A 23,563-nucleotide genomic window follows, 5' to 3' on the forward strand; every position below is an offset into this window, starting at 1 on the left:
ACATCACTTCCACATTTTGTTGGTCTAGACAAATCACAGAACCAGTACTGATTCAAGGAAATGAGAGAGAGAATCCACTTTCTGAGAGACAAAGAATATGTGGCCATCTTTAACCCACAGTAATATATGCTAGTAACACTGCTTCCCTGTTTTCTGTACTTTAACTACATGTTTTATATTTTGTTTCTGTTTCTTTATATAAATTTATCATTTAAAACAAATTTCCCAACAAAAAGAGATTTGGAAAGCCTCCCAGTCATGAGTTATAAAAGCATGCTCTTATTTGCCTTTGAAAAGTTGATTTTTTTAAACATAAATCCACAGATATGTATTATACATTTTAAGCCAAAAGAAAATTTTAGCTAGTTTTTGTATATAAGTGCCATTTTCCTGCCCAGTTATTTATTTTCCAAGGATTTATGTACAATTGTGTAAACTTGACCAGCATAATTTGTTCAAGACAAAATGTTTAATAGTATAGATATGTTTGATGTATAAATTAAGTAAAAATAGATATTTTTTGCAACATTTATCAAAGAGGAAAATAAAGGTCATAGAAACTTAATCAACCAAGTTATCTTACACAGTGCATATTGCTTGAGTCAAGGGAGAAAAGATGGGAATTAAAATTTATATTGCATTTTGAGAAATGCTGTGCAAGAAGAGAGATGTTGCTAGAATTGCTGAGTGAATTTTGTTTACTGCAGTTCAACATTTCATCAAACAAATCATGTGAGAAGGAACAAGTATAAATGCACCTATTTATATAGGTAATTTTTCTGTTTCATGCCTCTGATTCATCTCTCTGCATTACTTTATGGGGAGTCATGCTACATTGGTTACAATTAATTTCAGTGCTGCATATTAGCCATAAAGAGATGTTTCATAAATTGACTTGATGTAATTTTTTTTTTCCTCTGTGGTTTTCTTGAAAGATGAGAACAGTCCAGAGGAAAAACAAAGTGCGGAAGAAATGGAAGGGCAGAGCCAAGAAGCAGGTGGGCTCAGATTTCTTTTGAGGAGTCTCCTAGGCCTCATCCGCAGAGGTGAACAATGACTTTACTCAGTGCTATTTTCTGAAATTGCTTATACTTTTTACTAGGTTAACTTCAGTGTTCATTCAGGTCTCCTTGCGGAAGCTACCACCGTGATTAACTATGAGTGACAGGGCTTCCAATCAAAAGGGTACATTGTCATGTCTCATTCACCAATTTTGTTTTTCTTCCCTGTCATAACAGTTTGCTTAGTAATGCTCTGAGAGTGGCAGGCAGAACTTGGAAGTGCCAAATTAGAGCTTGACTGACTGAGGGCAGGTCAAAACGAGCAGAATATTTTTGGAGGGAAAAAAATAAAATGAAAAATGTTTTAAAGAAATAAGTAAGAGACTTTCCTTCCACAATGAATGGAGTGTTCTTTACTGGTTTGCATTAAATTTTGAAGAGTCATATTTCCGGTTATTTCTTTGTATGTTGTAGGAGATGATGTCACGGAGCTGACTACCCCCCCCCCCACAGAGCTAAAGTGAAATCCAAAGCCTCCCTGACATCACCTCTATTCACTAAAAAACAGATGTGTCAATTGAATGTTCATAGAGTCTCAGCTATGGATTATAAATTGAGCCTTTTAAAATAAAATAGCACTTAAGACTCAAAAGAGATCATCACCTTCGATTTATCATCTCTTTTACTCATTTTTGTACTCAGTCACGTTCTCCTTTAAAAATGATAGGAACAATTATGCAGCTATCAACATAATCACCCAAATAAAAACATCCTTCTTCTCTTTGGTTTACAAGTCATTCTCCCAGTTCTGATGAGCCCCTTGGGAGGTAGGGGGACATTTTTGAAATAGTGGGCTCTAATATGTACCAGGCACATCCTAGGCCCTATGCTGAACTCTGGGAAATAACCCAGGTAGTATGATAAGTTTTTGACTGAAAACTTCCTTACATTAACTTTGGAATTTTTGCTAGAGAACAGGAAACTTTTATTATTAACCTGGAAGATGGAACTGAAGAAGGCCAATCAAAGAAAGCACTGAAGCAAGGCAGCAAAGACCTTGCATAGCTGCTACTGGGTCATCTGGCTCCTTTACTGAAATGTAGTACTTGCAATGAAATAAATTCCGATACAACAAACTGTTGTTACCCACCCCCCACTCCCGTTCCCTACCCACACATCATTATGCTCCATGGAAGATGAGACTTGTATGAAAAGCTGTCACTCTTTTGATTGTTTGGAGCTGACAAATATTAATCAACTAATTGCTGACAGCTGAGGCCATTCTCTGAACGTTGAGGTTTCACAGGTTTTATTCATTCATTGCTGTGTCCCAAACTGTCTTTATCGACATAGATTTTTTTCCCATCCCAGTACACACATACACACACATACACACACACACACCTTCATGCATGCACACTTTCATATATACATGCACACACAGTTGCCTCTGTTTTACTTATCCGTCCTTTTACCCTCAATCAATTAAGAAGAGGCAGTTTTGTGTTTGTTTTTTTTTTAGTTTGGGATTGTCTTGCCTCTAACAGAGTGGTAGAATGTAAGCTGTCTTCTACACCTCTTAGATCAATAGAGTTATCACTACAATATGGGTACCTCTCAATGTAAAGAAGAGTCCTGAATGCAAACCTGAGGGGCTCTTGCTCTTCTAAGCAAGCCCACTGGCTGGCATGCAGCCAAATGGCAAGCTCCATTGGTGATCCTGGCCGGTATCACCATGTATTAAGTCCACTTTGCTCATTTCATAGTCCCCCTAATCCAAGTGCAGAGAAATGGAAGATGTAGTTCTGGTTATTGCTGTTATTCTTCCAAAATAAAAATAGATGCTTTTCATTCAATATAATTTCCAACTTTAATTTTGACTATATAACTGCGAGCCTCTTCTATATTGTGAAGAAAACACAATCTCAAACCAACATAATTTGGAAGTTTTAACTGCTATCATAATCAAATCAAATCAAAGTTGTAGGTAATATTCCTCAGTTATTTAACAAATACATATCATGGCTTTACTGTGACCCAGGCACTGTTCTGGACACAGGGATACAGCAGTAAACTAAAAAGATAATATCCCTGCTTCCCTGAAGGTTATATTCTGGTTGGAGGTGGGGGTCCAAAAATAAACAAAAGGCAAAAATAGAGAAAAAAAAAACAAAAAACGTGTAAGATAAATGCCTTGCCGAGAAATGAGGTAATGTAGAAGGAATATTGAGAAAGCCACTTTCCATTGGCTAGAATTAGGGATGACTCCCTTGGGAAGTGATAATTAAAATTGAGATCTAAGTGATGAGATGGTGAAAGTACATTCAAATGGAGGGAACAGATAATGCAAATGCCTCTAGTCCAGTTTGGGATTAGCATGTTGGAGAAAGAAGGCCTAGTGACTGCAGCATGATGGATTAGGGGAACATGGTGTGAGATCTGGTAAGAGATCATAGGCCAGATTACTTCTGGCTATATACGATTTGATTTTATTAGAACTACAAAGAGAAGCTAATGGGAGTTTTTAAGTAGTGGAGAGACATAAGCTGTGTTTTAATAAGCTCACTTTGCCTGTGAGTGAAAATGGGTTAAAAGAGCCAAAGTGAGACCAGTTAGAAGGCTAAAAAAGGAAAACAATGATGGGGGTTTCTGGAAATGGAGGCAAAAATGGACTGATTTGTATTATGTTCTGGAGATAGAGACAACAGCACATGCTGATTGATTGAAAGTGGAAAATGGGGGAAAGAGGTATCTAGGAAAAGTCCTAGGTTCTTAGCATCATTAACTGTGGAGATGATAGTGCCACTTACTAATATTTGGAAGACTATGCAGGGCACAGTTTTTGTTGAGAAAGATAATATTTCAGTTTTGGCCATGGTGAATTTGAGAGGACTCTTAAGCTCATGGGACGTAAAGAAGCCAGTTAGATATATGAGTCCAGATTTCTAGGGAGAGGTGTGGACCGGAGATGCAGGTTTGAGAGTTACTGGAATATTAATGATATTTAAAATCATGAGAGTGGATGAAATTCACTAGAGAGAACATGTTAATAAACAAAACAATGGAGCCCATGACATGATTTTAATAATGACATCTAGATGTATGGCAACAGGGGAGAAGGAACAGCCACAATGAAATATTTCAGAAAGAACAGAGTAAAAACTCTGTGGAATGCTACTGAAAAATTACATAAGAAAAGAGAAATGACCATTGGATTTGACAAAGGGGGAGTGATTGTCACCCTTGATAAGAGAATTCGTGGAGGAGTGTTGAAGCCAATTGGAGTGAGTTATGGAGAAACTTGAAAGTGAGGAAGCATAGAACAAAATCATAGGCAGCAATTTTAGGCAATTTTGCTATGAAGGGAAGTAAAGAAACGTAAAGATATGACATCAAAAGAAGGTTAATAGTTTGTTTTTGTTTTTGTTTTTTATGAAATAGGAGATTGTCACTTAACAAAAAAAAAAAGTGATTCATCATCTCCAATTAATCCCCACTAAATTTTTATTCTCTGTTCAATAGAAACATGACCAAAAAGTAACAGTAATATATATTATGGGCAAATGATATGGTATAAAATATGTGATTTGCCTTTAAATGTGTGTTAATTGCCATGCTTGTATGAATTTTTAGTTCTATGACTCTGCTACTGCATGAAAAACACACACACACGTGTATATGTACTGGGTGTGCCAAAAAATGTATACAAATGGACACTTTGGTCAATGTTGCTCAAGCAGTAGTTCTCCGTAATCAGAAGTGTGGACACTTTGAGCACGTCTTGTAATTGCTGAAGTCAAATGTGACTTACATTCCTCTTTTGTTATTGGTATATATTGAGTGTTACAATTTTAATACAGTTTTCCTTTCTTAAAATGTGTATACATTATATATATATATATATATATATATATATATATATATATATATATATATATATATATACTTTTTCCAGTTGTTAAATATTAACCATTTCAAATGATTTTGATAATACTGCATGCCTTAAATTTACTACTTTAATGTTAGTAAGTTAATTATCTATTATTCTGGAGGCCAAACATGAGTGGATTCCCTGGGGTACCAATGATACTGAAAAGAAAGATAAACTCTAATGAGGTTCATTGCTATTGTAAGGGGGACAGGGACCTCCAATTTCCTTATTCCCCACTCTGTGCTTGGGTGACTTTTGGTGCTTTTCTACAAATGATCCCCTTCTCCTGGGCCTCAGCACTGACAGTCATCAGATGTGCTCCCTGCAGTTTGACAGCCTGGCATAATGGAGCAGAAGTGCTGTGCTAAGAAAAACCAAACTTTAAAAACACACACAGAAAAGCACTTTGTAGAAACTTGCAAGAATATACTTTTTTCACAATCTGTTACTAAGAAAAATAATGTACCATTCTTTTAGAGATGGAGAAGAAGCAAAAGCCAAAGTATAATAGTACCAACAAATAGCATTCGTCACCAAAAAATAGTTTGTAGTTCATTGGGCTCTGCCTTAGCTGAAGCTTGCTGCTCCATTAATTATAAGAGCATCACAAACCACTGTGCCTTCAAAAACTGTTCAGTATATTAGAGCATGAAACAGGCTCATACGTCCGGTGGTGGAGAGGGGAGGAGGCATGATGGGCAGGGAAGCTCCATCTTGACAGTGTTAACTCTGAGGCAGTGTTTCTCTTTTCTGCTTTATAGATGGTGCCAATGCAGCTACTGTGCCCAGCCCTGCTTCAGAAGAGGCAATTGAAGTCTGTAAAGATGAAGGTATGAGTCTCCTTGCTACATCTAACAATGAAAATCTCTTAGGAGACCATTTGGGATTTGTTTATATGGAGAAATGAAGCAGTGAGCAAATCTATCTAATTCTCTTTAACCATCTCTATTTCCAACACAATCAAATATTTCACCCACTTTGTTTTATTCCATATCTGCCCTTTTCAGAATTTATACATACATTTACATGTTTTCCTCTTAAAGGTAACTTTATGAAACGAGAATGATCAGAAAAATTATTTTTAGAGAAGGTATTTATTTGAAACACCAGATTAGGCAGTTTTGCTGTTTACAGTCTCTCATCAGGAATAAGTTCAAAAGAGTGGCACTTGGAAACCAGCTACTAGGGAGTTTCATCATCCAGACATAAGAGAGAATCAATGTTTAAAAGTCAACCTTAGAAATAAATCTTTGACAACAGCATCATTCCTCATTCTTTGGGTAGTTACTATGAGAAAATGTTGCTGACCCAAGTATTTCAAGAAGGAAAAAAAAAGAGGAAAGAAAATTTGAGGGAGAAATAGTGGGGACATTCATGTGCAGATGATAAGCTTAAAAAAAATATCTATATCTATATCTATATCTATATCTATATCTATATCTATATATATATTCTAAAGGAAAATAAATAATCCTTTCTTTTCTTTCCCTCCTGATTAACTGTCCCCACACAAAAAGGTAATATTTTATATCTGTCACTGGTGACTACTAAAAACCCTCCTGTAAATGGTACATTAGATTGTTGTATTAGTATAAATGGACATTTGGTAAACCATGTGATTTCCTTGGAACTTTTGGATAAATATGCTGAATGCATTTCTTTAGTTTGGAGTAATACGAAAATAGTTTCATATTTGACAATTGATAACAGTTACTCTTTGAATTGATGTTTGGAAAAGTCAAAGTGGTCTTAAAATTTTAATACTCAGCTATTTGCATCATTTATTTCCTTTCATGTTGCCTGGTAAATGTTTTTTTGTAAGCAAAATGTCCTGTAATAAGGGCAGTTGCTAAGATTGTGAACTCTGGGGTTCACAGTGTCTGAGGCTTAAATCCTGACTCTGCCACTAAAATTTATGTAATCTTTGACAAGTAATTCAACTAGTTAACAAGGAGTTAACAAGTAATAACAAGTAACTCACTTCCTTGTGCTTCAGTTTTCTCCTCTGTAGAATGGGGACAACAATAGTATTTACCTCACAGAATACAATAATACATGTCAATTGCTCAAACTGTTCACCTGGCACCTGTGCAAATTGGGCTCCTCAGAAGACAGCCTGTGCAATGGATATTAGGGAGCAGACACTTATTAAGGAGACTTGTTGGAATCAACACCTGGAAAAGGAAAAGTAAGAACATACAACTTGGTAAAGGGAGAGGTTGAACTGCAAGGCATTCTCCACAGAAGCCACGATGGCATGACCCTTTTGAGATGTCTCAGTTTGGAAGAGAGTCAGGCTATTAAAACCTCCAAGTAGTAAGTTACCTGAGCCTGGCTGCGTTGTGAAGGGGATGTGGCCTTGGAGGAGGTGACTCTTCCCTTGAAGTAATCCTGGAAGTTTGAGATGAATAAGAGCTGCCTGCAGCTGGGAAAATAAGTTCTTCATTCATGAAGCAGAATCTGGTTGGCCCAATACAGCATCTACTACACTGTTATTTTTGGTGGCCTTTTCTTATTCATTTCCACCTTTTAAAGGAATCCTTAGCACCACCTCCCTTCATCTACTCAGATATGTGTTCTGACATCACTGGTTTTGAAACCATTTGGTATATCTAAAAAATGTAAATAATATCCCATATTCATATAGATTCTGATAAGAAGAAATTCAAGTCATCTTATAGATATAAGCCTCACCAACTCAGCGTGAAAAGACAGAAAGTGATGTTCACCTTAAGTAAATAATTTTGGACATTACAATCATTTATCTGTGACAAAATTTTTTAAATATCATGAAGTTGAATGACAGTGTTTAAGAAACAAGAAAGATACTCTAATTTAAGTGCTTCAGGCTGAGGTTTTTCCTGTTGGGTTGTTTGTTTTGGAGATACCACACCTTTACAGAAACACAGTTTTTGACGTCTGTTATTGCTTTTTTGATCTCACACCATTAATTGCTCATGCCAGTATCAATTGCTGAGAATGCTTTTAGGATTTTTTTCTATATTAAACTTATAATGGTGGTAACTCCCAATGAGTTCTGCCACATATCACAAATGCAGTTCCCTTACAAGACTAAAGGTGACGTTTTAAGGATTTTACTGAACTAAAATGTTAATATCCATTAGCCTCTTAATCAAGGGAAAAGGAAAGTGTTTTAAAATCCACACTAGCATGTGATCCAGTTTCAGTTAAAAATAGAATATATTGTATGATTTTTGCCTTTTCCTTGTGAAATAGCATGCACCACTGTTTTTAATTGATTATCAGTGAAAGCTTAGACGAAGGGTCTAATGCTACAGGATTGCTGTCTTGACTGATAGATCAAAGCTTAGAATGAAAAAGAAATGAATTTTCCATTGAAATCCTCCAAGATTGAGGTCAAGTTAAGGTTAAAAGGCAGTCATATGTGTTGAGCATTCATTTCAAACATTCACCCTTATTAGTTTCATGCAGAAATATATCTCCTTGGTGACAACTGGGCTGTTTATGAACTCTGCAGTTATACGATCACTTACAAAAATGCATATTACACTATCCAATTTAAATGACAGAACATGCTTGCTGACCAAAGGTCCTGAAGGAGCCCTTGCTCTCTGGCCTTTGTGTCCAGGCTTCTTTAATCCTGACCTCGTATCCTCTTCTTGGAACAACCAATCTAATGGAGTGGTCTCTCTCTCTCTCTCATTCCCAAAGATTTCAGACTCATCAGTTATTTCCAGCTTTGATTCTTGGTTGACTGGCTTTACAATCATGATAACTTTGGCTCCCACTAGGAAACTAGTGTCTTCTAGAGTGCAAGGATTGAAAACAAGCAAACAACCAGTGAGCTGGCAAATGTCACTTGGTTTGGGAGATAAGATTTTTTAAAAAATTAAAGCATGTATGTGAAAGTTGAAAAAATTCAAGAGGAAGTGTCTTCTATGCCAGCAATTTTGTTCAAGCGTTCTGGACATATTTCCCACTGGGTACCTAGAATGGATGCTTATTGGCCATTTGCCCCACATAACTGCGAACAGTGCACACTGCTGACGATGGGAGGTGCCACTGATTGGCTTACGTCTCTGAGTTAGATTGTGAGCTACAGACTGAAGCAACCTGTTCCCAGGGACTCATTACAGCCCTTGGATGAGCAGGAGTTGAGTTGAGAGGATGAGATGTGAGGAGGAGGAGTGCTGTTGAGTAATTCACCCACAGAAGGGTGCTGACCACCGGTGTGGCACCCAGGACTGAAATGAAGTGAACTCAAAGGTGAGACTAGCCTGAGAAATTATCTGTAGGTTGATAAGAAGAGCTGAGGTTATTTATAAAATACATACATTTATCTGTTGAGAGATCTTTTCCTCTGCTGGTAAAAATATTCTATTTATTGATTTAATGGTGGCTTGCACTTTAAATCCTTAAAAACAAACCCAGGAGTGCAAATGTTAAGGCTATTTAAGTTACCAAATATAGAGGCAATCAGATAAAAGGTAGTGCAAATACAGGAATAAAATTCACATTAGGAATATCAAGCACTCTGGCTAAAACGAATGCAAAGTTATTATCATTTAAGATACAGTCAATCATCTTACTTCAAGGAGAACTCTCTGTTCTAGTTGTCTCAACACTTGTAATAGTTCATCCTCACAGCCAAGGCCAACACACCTTACTGGGGGAAACAAAACTGCTGTTTAAACACAACTGCTGTTTAAACACATCTTCGGTCTTATTATTTAATTACCCAATTTTAATTTGGAAATCAACTAGACCAAATCATATGCTCATTAATAGTAAAAGCAAAATCAATTCATAGTCAGGTGCATGAACACCGAGCTTGTAGTCCTACAGAGCTCTGTGTGAGTCTCGACAGTACTGTTTGGTATTTATGAAGTGGGATGCCACCTGGCAAAGGATCTTTAACCCTTAGTTAAGTTAAAGACCTCCTAGAGGTCAAAATTTCTGTAGTATAAGGAGAAAGACAGCAAGAGTCAGCCTTCAGAGAACAAAAGAAAAGGGGTGGAATTACACATAAGGAAGCAAATTTGGCAGAGTGTGAGAGATGAGCATAAATACTCCCAACCACCTACCACTGTAAACCTGGGCCAGGGGTGTCAGCTCCAGATGGATCCCAACATTGTTTAAATCTCGTCTAACCTGTTGGAGAGAAACAAACATTGGGCCACCCATGAATTCCCCTCAGGCTTCTGCAGTCTGATTTTTCTTAGTCCTCTTCCTATTCTTGGTGTCCTACTAAACATGCTCCCCACTACCCACAAAAGTGGGACAAAACTGTCCCCTGTCCTAGATGTGCACCGATAGAGTGTCTAGGTACACTGTAACACCACTGGGTTATCACTCTTAGATTTTAAGGGTCTGAAGTGTGGAATAAAAGCTGCTGCCCACTAGCAGATCCGTGAAGGGGAAAGAACCGAGATACATGGAGTGTCTCCCGTGCTCAATGCATTCCCTGCATGTACAACACATTTTTATTACGTAAAGGGTAACCTGAAACTCAGGGAGGAAAAAGACAAAGATTTATGTGTAGAGGTGTGGGGAGAGAAGAACTATGTTATTAATGCTGACTCCGTAGCTGATATTTACAGGACCTTACATAATCATCATAACCAATAGTATTTAAGTCTACTTTTAAAATAACTATTACTTATTTTCAGCTTTTAACATATATTTATTATAAAATGTTTTAAGACTTTCGTTAAAATATAGCTAACATACAATATTATATTAGTTTCAGGTGTACACCATAATTATTCAGCATTTACATACCTAAAGAAATGCTCACCATGATAAGTCCAGCAACCATCTGACACTGTACCATGCTACCACAATATTATTGACTGTATTCCCCGTACTGTACATTACATCCCCATGACTTATTTTTTTATACCTGGAAAATTGAATCCTTAATTCCCCTTCACCTTTCTACCCCCTTTTTAAAGTTTGCAACTACAGTTAACATTCAATATTATTTTATATTAACTTTAGGTGTATAGCACAGTGGTTAGAAATTTAAGAAGTAATCGTCTTGACTAGTCAAGTACTCACCTGGCACTATACATACTTATTACCATATTATTGACTATATACCCTATGCTTACTTTACATCCCATTACTATTTTGTAACTACCAGTTTGTACTTCTTAATCCCTTCACCTTTTGCACCTGGCCCCACAACCCACCTCCCATTTATCACTCCAATAAATCTAGTACCCATTTGACACCATACATAGTTATTACAATATCATTGAGTATATTCCTTATGCTGCATCCTACATTCCCATAATTACTTTGTAACAACCAATTTGTACTTCTTAATCCCTTCCCATTTTTCACCCACCCACAACCCCTCCTTCTGTCTGGCAACCATCAAAATGTTCTCTATATCTATGAATTTGTTTCTGTTTTGTTTGTTTGTTTATTTTGTTCCTTAGATTCCACATATAAGCAAAATCTCATTGCATCTGTCTTTCACGGTCTGACATATTGCACTCAGCAAAATATACTGCAGGTCCATTTATGTTGCTAGAGAGGTCAAGAACCCATTTCCTTCCCTGGCTGAGCAATATTTCATTGTATATATGTACCTCCTATTCTTTATCCATTCATCCATTGACAGACACCCAGGTTGGCTCCACATCTTGGCCATTGTAAACAATGCTGCAATGAACATATGGACGCACACGTCACCTCAAAGTAGCATTTTTGGTTTCTTTGGATAAATACCCTGAAGTGGCATTGCTGGATCCTTCTTTGTCACCTATTATAGCTTTTGTTTTAAAGTCTATTTTGTCAGATTTAAGTATTGCTGTCCCCACATTTTTTTGTTCTTTTTCATTTTCATTAAATATCTTTTTTCTGTCCCTTCACTTTCAGTCTGTGGGTGTCTTTCAATCTAAGTCTCATGTAGGCAGCATATTTAAGGGTCTTGTTTTCTTATCCATTCAGCTGCACTATCGGAGTATTTAATGCATTTACATTGAAAGTAATTGTTGATAGATATGTAGTTGTCGCTATTATATTATTCATGTATTTTACCTTTTTTTTCTTGTTTGTTTTAAAGAAGTCCCTCTAAAATTCCTTATAATACTGGTTTGGTGGTAATGAACTCCTTTAGCTTTTTCTTGTCTAAGAAGCTCTTTATCTGTCCTTCCATTCTAAATATAGCTTTCCTGGGAAGAGTAATTTTGGTTTTCCTTGTTTTTCATCACTTTGAATATTTCATGCCAATCCCTTCTGGCCTGCAAAGTTTCTGTTGAGAAATCAGCTGATAGTCTTATGGAAGCTCCCTTATAGGTAACTAACTGCTTTTCACTTGCTGATTTTAAGAGTCTTTCTTTGTCTTTAAGCTTTGGCATTTTCATTATGATGTGTCTTGGTGTGGGCCTCTTTGGGTTAATTTTGTTTGGAACTCTCTTTGATTCCTGGGCTTCTGTATGTCTATTTCCTTTGTCAGCTTAGGGAAGTTTTCCATCATTATTTCTTCAAATATGTTTTCAATTCATTGCTCCCTCTCCTTTCCTTCTGGCACTCCTATTATGCGAATGGTTTTATCCTTGATGTTTTCCCAGAGGCTCCTTAAACTATCCTTATTTGTTTTTTGGTTCTTTTTCTTTTTTGTACTGTTCTGATTGGGTGTTTCCTGCTACCTTCTTGTCTAAATTTCTTCTTCGATCCTCTGCTTCACCTATTCTACTGTTGATTCCCTGTAATGTATTATTCATTTCCATTATTGCATTCCTTATTTTTGACTGGTTATTATTTATTTATTTACTTATTTGTTTATTTATTTAATGTTTTCTATCTCACTGTTGAAGTACTTCCTGAGATCCTTGAGCATCTTTAAACTAGTGTTATGATCTCTGCGTCTGGTAGATTGCTTGTCCCCATTTTTAGATCTTTTTCTGGAGCTTTGTTCTGTTCTTTTGTTTGGGACATGTTTCTTTGTCTCCCCATTTTGGCTGCCTCCCTGTGTTTGTTTCTAGGTATTAGGTACAGCTGCTAGGTTTCCCACTTTTATACGTAGGTGTCCTATGGAGGGAGCCCAGTGGCATAGTCTCTTCGGTTACCTGAGCGGACTGTCCCAGATGTCCTTTGTGTGGGTTGTATATGCCATCCTGTTATAGTTTAGCATTGGTGCTGCTTGCACATCAATGAGAGGGATTGACCTTCAGGCTGATTGGTTGTGAGGGCTGTTTGTGACTACAGTAAAGGAGATATTATGCAGTGGCTGATCCTATGGAGCAGGATTCACTTTAGCAGGACCCTGGTGCCTTCCCAGTCTGCCCTTTCCATTTGTCATCCTTGGAGGTGGCCAGGTGATGTTCCAGTTTGAAGTGGGCCACCAGGTGTGCCAGCCCTGGGGTTTCCTAGGAGAGGCCCTGCTGCAGGCTGGTTTCAGCCACAGCCTGTGCTCTGCCCAGAGCCACCTGGCATGAACTACAAAGCAATCCACAAATGGCTGCCACTTGTGCTGGGCTTGGAGGTACCTGAAGAGGCCAAACCACAAACTGAGGATGGCTACCACTAATGCTGGCTTGGGGCTGCTCAGCATGAGGTATGTAACATGCCAAAGCCAGATGCTGCTTCTCTGGGTTTTGTGAGCCTTTGAGAGATTTTAGGAAATTCTGGAGCATGAGCCAAGACAGGCTCTTTATATGGAAAAGCCACTTGAAGCAACTTCAGTGTGTTTGCAATTTGGGTGGGGCAGGGCCTTAGGTAATCATCAAAGCAGGGCAGACAAACAATGTTAGCTAGGTTGATGGAGATTCAAATGTGGTGGCTGCCTGTGTCTGCACATCAGGATGGGGGAGGCTCAACAAAGAAATACTGGATTCTACCAGTACTTCTGTATATGAGAAAGCTGATCCACTATCCCTTGCCCTGAAACCAGACGACACATTTCCTTTCTATATGTCCCTGGTGCCTTTCGAGCTGCAGCCCCAGTGCTGGAGCTCAGAGTGAAATGAGTCTGTCAGCTAGTAAGTCCCTGTGTGGGCCCTTTAAGAGGATCACCTGGGCCTCCAGCCACCCTCCATCTCACTCAGCCACAATCTCCACTCTTTTTCACAGCCAGCCCTCGTGGGAACTTCTCTCCCTGGTCCTGAAACCCTGTTTTGGGGCACCTGGTTTGGGGCTGGGACCACTTGCTCCTCAGCGGTTGTATCTCCACAACCTAGATATCCCTTACAATTATTAACAGTCACATGTGAGTGTAGGACCAGCCCATTCCACATCTCAGCCCCTCCTGCCAACCTGGAGGTGGCTTCTTCTTTGTGTCTTAATTGTAGGACATCTATTCAGTTAGACTTCAAGTGATTCTCAACAATGGTTGTTCTGTAGTTTAGTTGTAATTTTGATATGGTTGTGATAGAAAGCAAGCACAGACTACTCTGTCCTTGCCTACTCTGCCTTCTTGACCAGAAATCTGTAAAATATTTTTAAATGCAGAAAAATATAAAATATTAAAGTGTATAATCACTTTCCCTTTAAGGATTAAATTGTAAAAAAAATGTATTCTGTTTTTTTTCAGCTAATAATATAACATTATAACATTATATTTTCCCATGTCTTTAAATATACCTCCAAGCTATGTTGTAGTTGTTTGTTTGTTTGTTTTCAGTTGGAGGAATAACATTTTATCATATGATTGTTCCACAACTTACATATCCAGCATCCTATTGTTAGATTATTTAGTTATTTACGGTTTTCTCCCCATTACAAGTAACAGGGAAATGCAGTGCAAACATTTTAGATAAATCTTGGTGTGTATCCATGATCAATTCTTCAGTATAAATTCTTGATTTTTTGTTCGTTTACTAGGGAAAAGATTAAGACATGTTTATTACTTATATTTATATTCTTGTTTTAAAAGTAATGTGTGTTTGTTATATTTAAAAGGAAGTGAAAGAAAAAATGGAAAATATCACCCATAATCTTGATTCCCAGAAATAAACACATGTAATATCCTGATATCTAAACTTCCACTTTTTTTTTAGGCTGCCATATAAAAATGTGGGTTTTCTTAGGGTGTTCTGCAATGCATACAATTTTGAAAGTGTCTTTAAAATATAACGATAGATTGTGAAATTCTTTCCATATCTTTTCATAGGCTAACATCATTCAATTAAGTATATTCCAATGAGTGAACCTCCATGATATATTTATCCAGTTTCCATTTTGAGTCATTTCTTTGGTTTCAGTTTTAAATTTTATGTTGGCCAGGAACATATCCTTTTAACTTTGTAAATGTTCATGACTATTTCTGTAAGAAAATTCCAATAAATGGAAATGCATGCAAAGCTTTATTTTTTTCTACAATGAATGGAGTTTATTCCTGTTTCTTATTCTTTAAATATTAGATTGGTGCAAAAGTAATTGTGGTTTAAAAGGTTAAAAATAATTGCAAAAACCGCGATTACTTTTGCACCAACCTAATGTATATTTATTGTAGAAAACTCTAATAATAAGAGAGAATATAAGGAAAAGGATAAACAAACATTCGATCACAGCACCTTGAGATAATTAACATTTATATTTTCATGAGCATTCTTCCATGCATCACTTTCTGAATATATGCACACACACACAATTTCATATAAATTGATCTTATAATGTGTGATTTTAATGCAATTTGCCCCTTTTGTGCTTGCTTACTTCCTTCCTTCCAATTATTCAGAGAGTAAATTACACTAAAAGTCTATTCTCTGATCCAAAACTCTGGAATCCAGATTCCAGCTCTACCCTAACCTATGTGGTCTTAAGCAAATTACTTAGTCTCTGTGCACCTTAGTTTCCTGATACGTAAAACAAGTGTGATAATAGCACCTCCACCACAAGATATTGAACGTTAAACTGAATCAATCCATTTAAATATTTCAAGACAGTAGGAGGCTCAAATTTTTTAAACTTTGTTAAATATATGAATATGTTTATTTTATAAATATTGTATTATATTGTATACACTTTCCGGAACCTTGTTTTGTTAAAGGCCACAAAACTTTATGGAAATCCTTCTGAGTCAGTTTGCGTAAATCTAATTCATCCGTTTTAAAGTTTACATGATAGTCCATAGCTTGAATGTACTATAATTTATCCCACCATTCTCCTATGATGAGGAAGCACTTTCTTTCCACTTTATTGCCATACAAACTATGCTGCAATAGGCATCCTAGCCCATATATCCTTATAAGCAGTGTTTTTATTTGTATGGGAAAGATTCCCGGAGTGTGACTTCTGCCTTGAAGAGTATTTGTTTTTAATAGATATGGCCAAATTGCTTTCCCGAAAGGCTATAACAATTTGTATTTCCATCAGCAAATGTTATTGTTATTCTTTCTAATTTTTGCCAGTTCAATGGGTATAAAGTATTATCTCATTGTCTTTAAAAGGTCAGTATTATCTCAATTTTGCAAGTAACTGGAGCTCAGAAAGTTTGACTAACTCATCCAATTAGCCAAAGGTAGAACCAGAATTTGGAAACCAAGTTTGCCTGAACCCAAAGCCCATGCTTTTTCCACACCCCCAACCCTCGTACTGCATCCCGCATCGTGCTTTCAGAGCAAGTGACATCTCTGGCCTGAGGGGAGGTAAGATGCAGGTAGGTGCAGAGCAGTCACAGAGCATCATGGGAAAACAGAGATCCAAGCTAGGTGAGCAGGGCAGTTCGACTGAGGCAACAGAGTGTCAAAGCCAGCTTACTTGGTCCACATCACAACTTTGATCCTAACTTAGTCCTACAATAAAATGAGTACACAGAAATCTCCAATTATGTACACCATTAGACACAAAGCCCAACCCTCTCAATGTTCTTCATGATCTTTGTGTATAGCCTGGTTCCAGGCCTCCTTAAAACCCCACATATACCCTGCATGGATAGCCAACTCACTTATTTGTCATTTCCAAAACACCACTGGCCTGCAACATTCTGTCACATCTACGTGTACTTTATTCAGGATTCAAAGATTCATTCCAATATTTTACCCTTACATCTGCCCTTTACTCCATCATTCCTTTCCTCCCTCCCTCCTTCCCTCTCTCCTGTCTTTCCTTTCCTTCCTTCCATCTCAAAGGATTGAGCAAACATATTTTTTTCATTAAAATTTATTGGAGTGACAATTGTTAGTAAAGTTATATAGGTTTCAAGTGTACAATTCTGTAATACATCATCTATATATCACGTTGTGTGTTCACTAGCCAGAGTCAGTTCTCCTTCCATCACCATCCCTTTTACCTTCATCTACCACCCCCTGCCCCCCTTACCCTCTGGTAACCACTAAACTACTGTTTGTGTCTGAGTTTTTCTTTCTTCATTTGTTTGTCTTGTCCCTTTGTTGTTTTCACATATCAGCGAAATCATATGGTTCTCAACTTTTTCTACCTGATTTATTTCACTTAGCATAATAATCTTAACACCCATCCATGTTGTCACACATGGCTGGGTTCACACTATTTTATCTTTTCTTATGGCAGAATAGTATTCCATTGTGTATATATACCACATCTTCTTTATCCAATCATCTATAGAAGGACCCTTTGGTTGTTTCCATGTCTTAGCCACTGTAAATAAAGCTACAGTGAACATTGGAGCATGTACATCTTTACAGATAAATGTTTTCCAAAATATATAAGGAACTCATACAACTCAATAACAACAACAACAAAAAAACATACAATCCAATTAAAAAATTGGCAGAAGACCTGAAGAGACACTTCTCCAAAAAGGACATACAGATGGCCAAAAGACATATAAAAAAATGTTCAACATCACTAATCATCAGAGAAATGCAAATAAAAACCACAATTAGATATCACCTCACACCAGTTAGAATGGCTGTCATCAACAAGACAAATAATAACAAGTGTTGGAGAGGCTGTGGAGAAAGAAGAACCCTCATACACTGTTGGTGGGAATGCAGACTGGTGCAGCTGCTGTGGAAGGCAACGTGGAGGTTCCTCAAAAAATTAAGAATACAATTACCATATGACCCAGGAATCCTTCTCCTGCGTATCTACCCAAAAAATCGGATAACATTTATGAGCAAACATTTTAATGACAGGAATTGTACCAGATAATGCAGGCTGGGACTTCGTGCATAGTTTCACCTTTCTTGATTTTTCCCTCCTCATTACATTTCATCCGTGCAACAGAGAACAGTCACTTCTACTGTTTCTTGCAAAATTTTTTTAAAACTTCAAAAACTATAACATGCCTCGTATAAATAGTAGTTATATACATGATATATCCATATCACTAGAGTGTAAATATCTTAAGATTAGGTACCAAGTCTCATTCATTTTTATGTTCTGTGCAAAGCCAAACACAGTGACTTGTTCAAGGTAGGTACCCAATATTTTTAAAGATTTTAATTAAAATATAGCTAACACACAATATTATATTAGTTTCAGGTATACACCATAGTTGTTCAACATTTATATACCTAAAGAAGTGATCACCATGAAAGTCCAGCAACAGTCTGACTATCTATGCTATCGCAATATTATTGACTATATTCCCTATGCTGTGCATTACATCCCCAAGACTTACTTGTTTTATAATTGGAAATTTAAACCTCTTATTTCCCTTCAGATTTCACTCCCCCCTTTTAAAATTTTTCAATTACAGTTGACATTCAGTATTGTTTTATATTAGTTTCAAGTGTACACATAGTGGTTAGACATTTACATAATTTACAAAGTGATCCCCTGACTAGTCTACTACCAACTTGACACTATACATAGTTACTGTATTACATAGTTACTGTATTATTGACTATATGCCCTATGCTTTTCTTTATATCCCCACGACAATTTCATAACTATCAATTTGTACTTCTTAATCATTTCACCTTTCTCACCCACCTTCCCAACCCCTGTTCCATCTAGCAACCATCAGTTTGTTCTCTGTATCTAAGAGTCTATTGCTGTTTTGTTTGTTCATTTATTCTGCTCTTTAGATTCCACATATAAGTGAGACCATATGGTATTTGTCTTTCTCAGTCTCTTATTTTACTTAGCATAATACCTTCCAGGTTCATCCATGTTGCTGCAAATGCTAAGATTTCATTCATTTATATGACCAAGTAATATTCTATTGTATATATGTACCACTTCTTCTTTATCTACACTTTGGTAGCTTCCATATCTTGGTTATTGTAAATAATGCTGCAAAGAACATAGGGGTTCATATATCTTTTCGAATTAGTGTTTTGAATTTCTTTGGATAAATATTCAGAAGTGGAATTGATGGGTTATAAGGTAGTTCTATTTTTATTTTATTTAGGAACCTCTATACTGTTCTTTATAGGGCTGCACCAATTTGCAATCCCACCAGCAGTTGCACAAGTGTTCCCTTTTCTCCACATCCTCTCCAACGCACGTTTGTTGGTTTATTGATGATAGCCATTCTGACAGGAATGAGGTGATATCTCATTGTGGTTTTTATTTGCATATCTCTGATGATTAATCAGTGACGTTGAGCATCTTTTCATATGTTTATTGGTCATCTGTATGTCCTCTTTGGAGAAATATCTATTCAGGTCCTCTGCCCATTATTGATTGGATAGTTAGTTTTTATGGTTTTAAGTTGTGTGAGTTTTTTATAAATTTTGGATATTAACCCCTTATTGGATAAATCATTGGTGAATATCTTCTCCCACTCAGTAAGGTGTCTTTACGTTTTGTTGGTGGTTTCCTTTGTTGTGCAAAAACTTTTTACTTTGATGTAGTCCTGTTTGTTTATTTTCACTTTTGTTTCCCTTGCGCAAGGTGACATATCAGAAAAAAAATGGTTACTAAGTACAATGCCAGAAAGTATACTACCTGTGTTTCTTCTAAGAGTTTTGTGGTTTGGGGGCCATATCTTTCTCTTTAATTTATTTTGAGTATATTCTTGTGTATGATACAAGAAGAGGGTCTAGTCAGTTTTTATTTTTTATTTTTGCATGTATCTGTCCAGTTTGATGTCAGTTGTCACTTCTCTTCTTTCATTTCTGATTTTACTTATTTGAGTCCTCTCATTTTTCCTTCATGAGTCTGGGTAAAGGTTTATCAATTTTGTTTATCTTTTCAAAGAACTAGCTCTTGGTTTCATTGAGCTTTTGTATTTTTATAAGCTTCTATTTCATTTATTTTCTTCCTTGTACTCATTTTGGGCTTCGTTTGATGGTTTGTTTGTTTTCATTTGTTTTTCTAGTTACTTTCAGTGTAGGGTTAGATTTTTTATTTGAGATTTTCCTTGTTTTTTGAAGTAAGCCTGTGAATTGCTTTGAATGTCCCTCTTGGGACTGCGTTTGTTATGTCCCATAGATTTTGGGTCATTGTATTTTTTATTTTCATTTGTCTCAAGGTATCTTTTGATTTCTTCCTTGATCTTATTGTTAACCTATTCACAGTCTAGTAGCATGTTATTTAGCCTGTATGTGTTTGTGTTTTTCAGGGGGTTTTTTCCTTGTAATTCATTTTCATACCATTATGGCTGGAGAACATGGTTGGTATGATTTCAGTCTTTTTTAATTTATTGAGACTTGTTTTTTGGCCTAACATGCTATATCTTGAAAAATGTTCCAGGTGCACTTGAAAAGAATGTATAGTTTGCTGCTTTCGGATGAAATGTTCTAAAAATATCTATTAAATCCATCTACTCTAATGTGTCATTTAAGGCCACTGTTTTCTTGTTGTTTATTCTGTCTGGAAGATCTGTCCCTTGATGTCAATAGGGTGGTAAAGTCCCCTGCTATAATTATATTAGTATCATTCTGTCACTGTGTGTTAGCTAATATTTGCCTTATGTATTTATGTGTTCCTTCGCTGGGTACATAAATTTATGCACAAGGGTTATACAAGGGTCTACAAGGGTTATATCTTCTTTTTCCATTGATCCTTTTATCATTATGAAACATCCTTCTTTGTCTCTTGTTATAGCTTTTGTTTTAAAGTTTATTTTATCTGGTATACATATTACTATTCCATATTTTTAGTTTGTTTGTTTCTGTTTTTATTAAATATCTTTTTTCATCCATTTACTTTCAGTTTATGTGTGTCTTTTGATCTGAAGTTGGTCTCTTATAGACAGCATATGTATGGGTCTTATTTTCTTATCCATTCAGCCACCCTATTTCTTTTGATTGGAGCATTTAATCCATTTATATTTAAAGTGATTATTGACATGTACATATTTATTGCCACTTTATTATTCATACTTCTTATCTTTTTCCCCTTTCTTCTTCTTAAAGAAGTCTTTTTAACATTTCTTGTAATACTGATTTGGTGTTAGTGAATTTCTTTAGCTCTTTCTTGTCTGTAAAGCTCTTTTTCTCTCCTCCATTTTAAATGATAGGTTTGCTGAGAAGCTATCCTTGCTTTACATCATTTTGAGTATTTTGTGCCAATCCCTTCTGGCCTGCAAAGTTTCTGTTGAGAAATCAACTGACAGTCTTATAGGAGCTCCCTTGTAGATAACTAACTGCTTTTCTCTTGCTGCTTTGACAAGATTCTCTCTTTGTCTTTAACCTCTGGCATTTTCATTATGATGTGTCTTGTGTGGGCCTCTTTGGGCTCATCTTTGTGGGACTCTCTGGCTTCCTGAGCATGTATGTCTATTTCCTTCATCAGGTTAGGAAAATTTTCAGTCATTGTTTGCTCAAATAGATTCTTAATTTGTTGTTCCATCTCTTCTCCTTCTGGTACCCCTATGATGCAAATGTTGTTATGCTTGATGTTGTCCCAGAGGTCTCTTAAACTATCCTCACTTATTTTTTATTTTTAGCTGTTCCAATTCAGTGTTTTCTGCTACCTTGCCTTCTGAATCATTGATTCTGCCTTAAGTAATCTGCTATTCATTCTTTTTAGTGTATTCTTCATTTCATTTATTGCAATCTTCATTTCTCATTTTTTTTAATGGTTTCTGTGTCCTTTTCTATACTTACTATCTCTTTGTTGAAGTTCTCACTAAATTCCTTAAGCATCTTTATGACCAGTGTTTTCAACTCTGTGTCTGGTAGATTGCTTACCTCCATTTTATTTAGTTCTTTTTCTGGAGTTTTCTCTTGTTCTTTCATTTGGGACATGTTCTTTTGTTTAATTTTGGCTGTCTCTCTGTGTTTGTTTCTATGTATTAGGTAAATCTGTTGTGTCTCCCAGTCTTTGGAGAGTGGCCTATGTAATAGGTGTCTTGTGAGGCCCAGTGGGGCGGTCTCCCTGGTCATCTGAGCCAGATGCTTCAGGAGTGTCCTTTGTGTGAGTTGTGCCTTTCTGTTTTAGTTTTTTGTTTGTTTGTTTGTTTTTGGATTGCTGTTGACACATTAGTTAATAGGATTGACCCTCATGCTTACTGGCTGTTAGGAATAGCCATGACCACAGCATATGAGTTGCTGTGTGGGGGCTGATCCCACAGATATTCCCCCCAATGCTCAGCCACCACATGTGGGTGTGGGGCCAACCCGTATTACATCCCCATTTCACATCTCTATTTCTCTTACCAGACTGAATGTGGCTTCTTCTTTATATTCTTAGTGAAAGGACTTCTGTTCAGCTAGTCTTTGGAAGGTTCTCCAGGTTGATTGTTCTATAACTCAGTTGTAATTTTAATGTTGATATGGATGGAGGCAAGCATAATGTTTACCTTTTCCACCATCTTGAGCAGAACCAGTATGTTCTTAATATTAAATATAAAACCTATCATAGAAAATGGACCACTATTTTGTTTTCTGTGCTCATTTTGTCTTCATTTATTTTGCCCATTAATTTGGTAAGAAAGAAGAAAACTAGCAGTAATCAAATGAAACAAAACTCCTTTTTTGGCTACTTATGATTCTCCTAATATCAAGGCTCTTAATATCGGACATTCCTTTTAAAAATTCTCTCTTTTTTTTATCAAAGTTTGTTGGGGTGACAATTGTTAGTAAAGCTACATAGATTTCAGGTGTACAATGTCTGGTAATACATAATCTGTATATCACATTATGTGTTCACCACGCAGAGTCAGTTCTCTTTCCATCACCATATATTTGATCCCCTTTATTCTCATTTACCAACCCTTTTCCCCCTTATCCTCTAGTAACTACTAAACTATTGTCTGTGTTTATGAGGTTTTGTTTCTTCATTTGTTTGTCTTTTATACCACATATCAGTGAAATAATATGGTTCTCTACTTTTTCTGTCTGACTTATTTCGCTCAGCATAATAATCTCAAGATCCATCCATGTTGTCACAGATGGTAGTATTTCATCTTTTCTTATGGCAGAATAGTATTCCATTGTGTATATATACCACAACTTCTTTATCCAATCATCTATAGGACACTTTTGTTGTTTCCATGTCTTGGCCACCGTAAATAAAGCTGCAATGAACATTTAGAGCACATATATCTTTACGGATAAATGTTTTCAGATTTTTTGGTTATATACCCAGAAGAGAGATTGCTGGGTCATATGTAATTCTATTCTTAATATTTTGAGGAGACTCCAGACCAAAATTCTCCTTTTTCAGAAGTGTATTTTCCCCAAAATGTCATGCTGCAAAAATGCAAAGATAAAGTCAAGCAGGTTACTTCCCCATTTGTTCACTTTTAGACTTGGATATTCTTACCCTATAAAAGAACAAAATAAACTTCTAAATGGTAAATCAGGATAGATAATTT

The 23,563-nt window shown here is 36.5% G+C and overlaps 1 protein-coding gene across 2 annotated transcripts in view; it reads left to right on the plus strand.

Moving 5' to 3' along the window:
- The window catches only part of MACROD2 (mono-ADP ribosylhydrolase 2), a 2,095,255-nt gene that overhangs the window by 1,973,528 nt on the left and 98,164 nt on the right, over positions 1–23,563 (plus strand). For both annotated transcript variants that reach the window (XR_004421812.1, XM_033094758.1), the window contains exons 12-13: positions 936–1,046; positions 5,694–5,762. Coding sequence is in view for 1 of the 2 variants with exons in the window: in XM_033094758.1 (XP_032950649.1) it covers positions 936–1,046; positions 5,694–5,762 (180 nt within the window). In the remaining variant the exon portion in view is untranslated. The remainder of the gene's footprint in view (positions 1–935; positions 1,047–5,693; positions 5,763–23,563) is intronic.

This window comes from Rhinolophus ferrumequinum, chromosome 23, assembly GCF_004115265.2.
Source record: "Rhinolophus ferrumequinum isolate MPI-CBG mRhiFer1 chromosome 23, mRhiFer1_v1.p, whole genome shotgun sequence".
NCBI lineage: Eukaryota > Metazoa > Chordata > Mammalia > Chiroptera > Rhinolophidae > Rhinolophus > Rhinolophus ferrumequinum.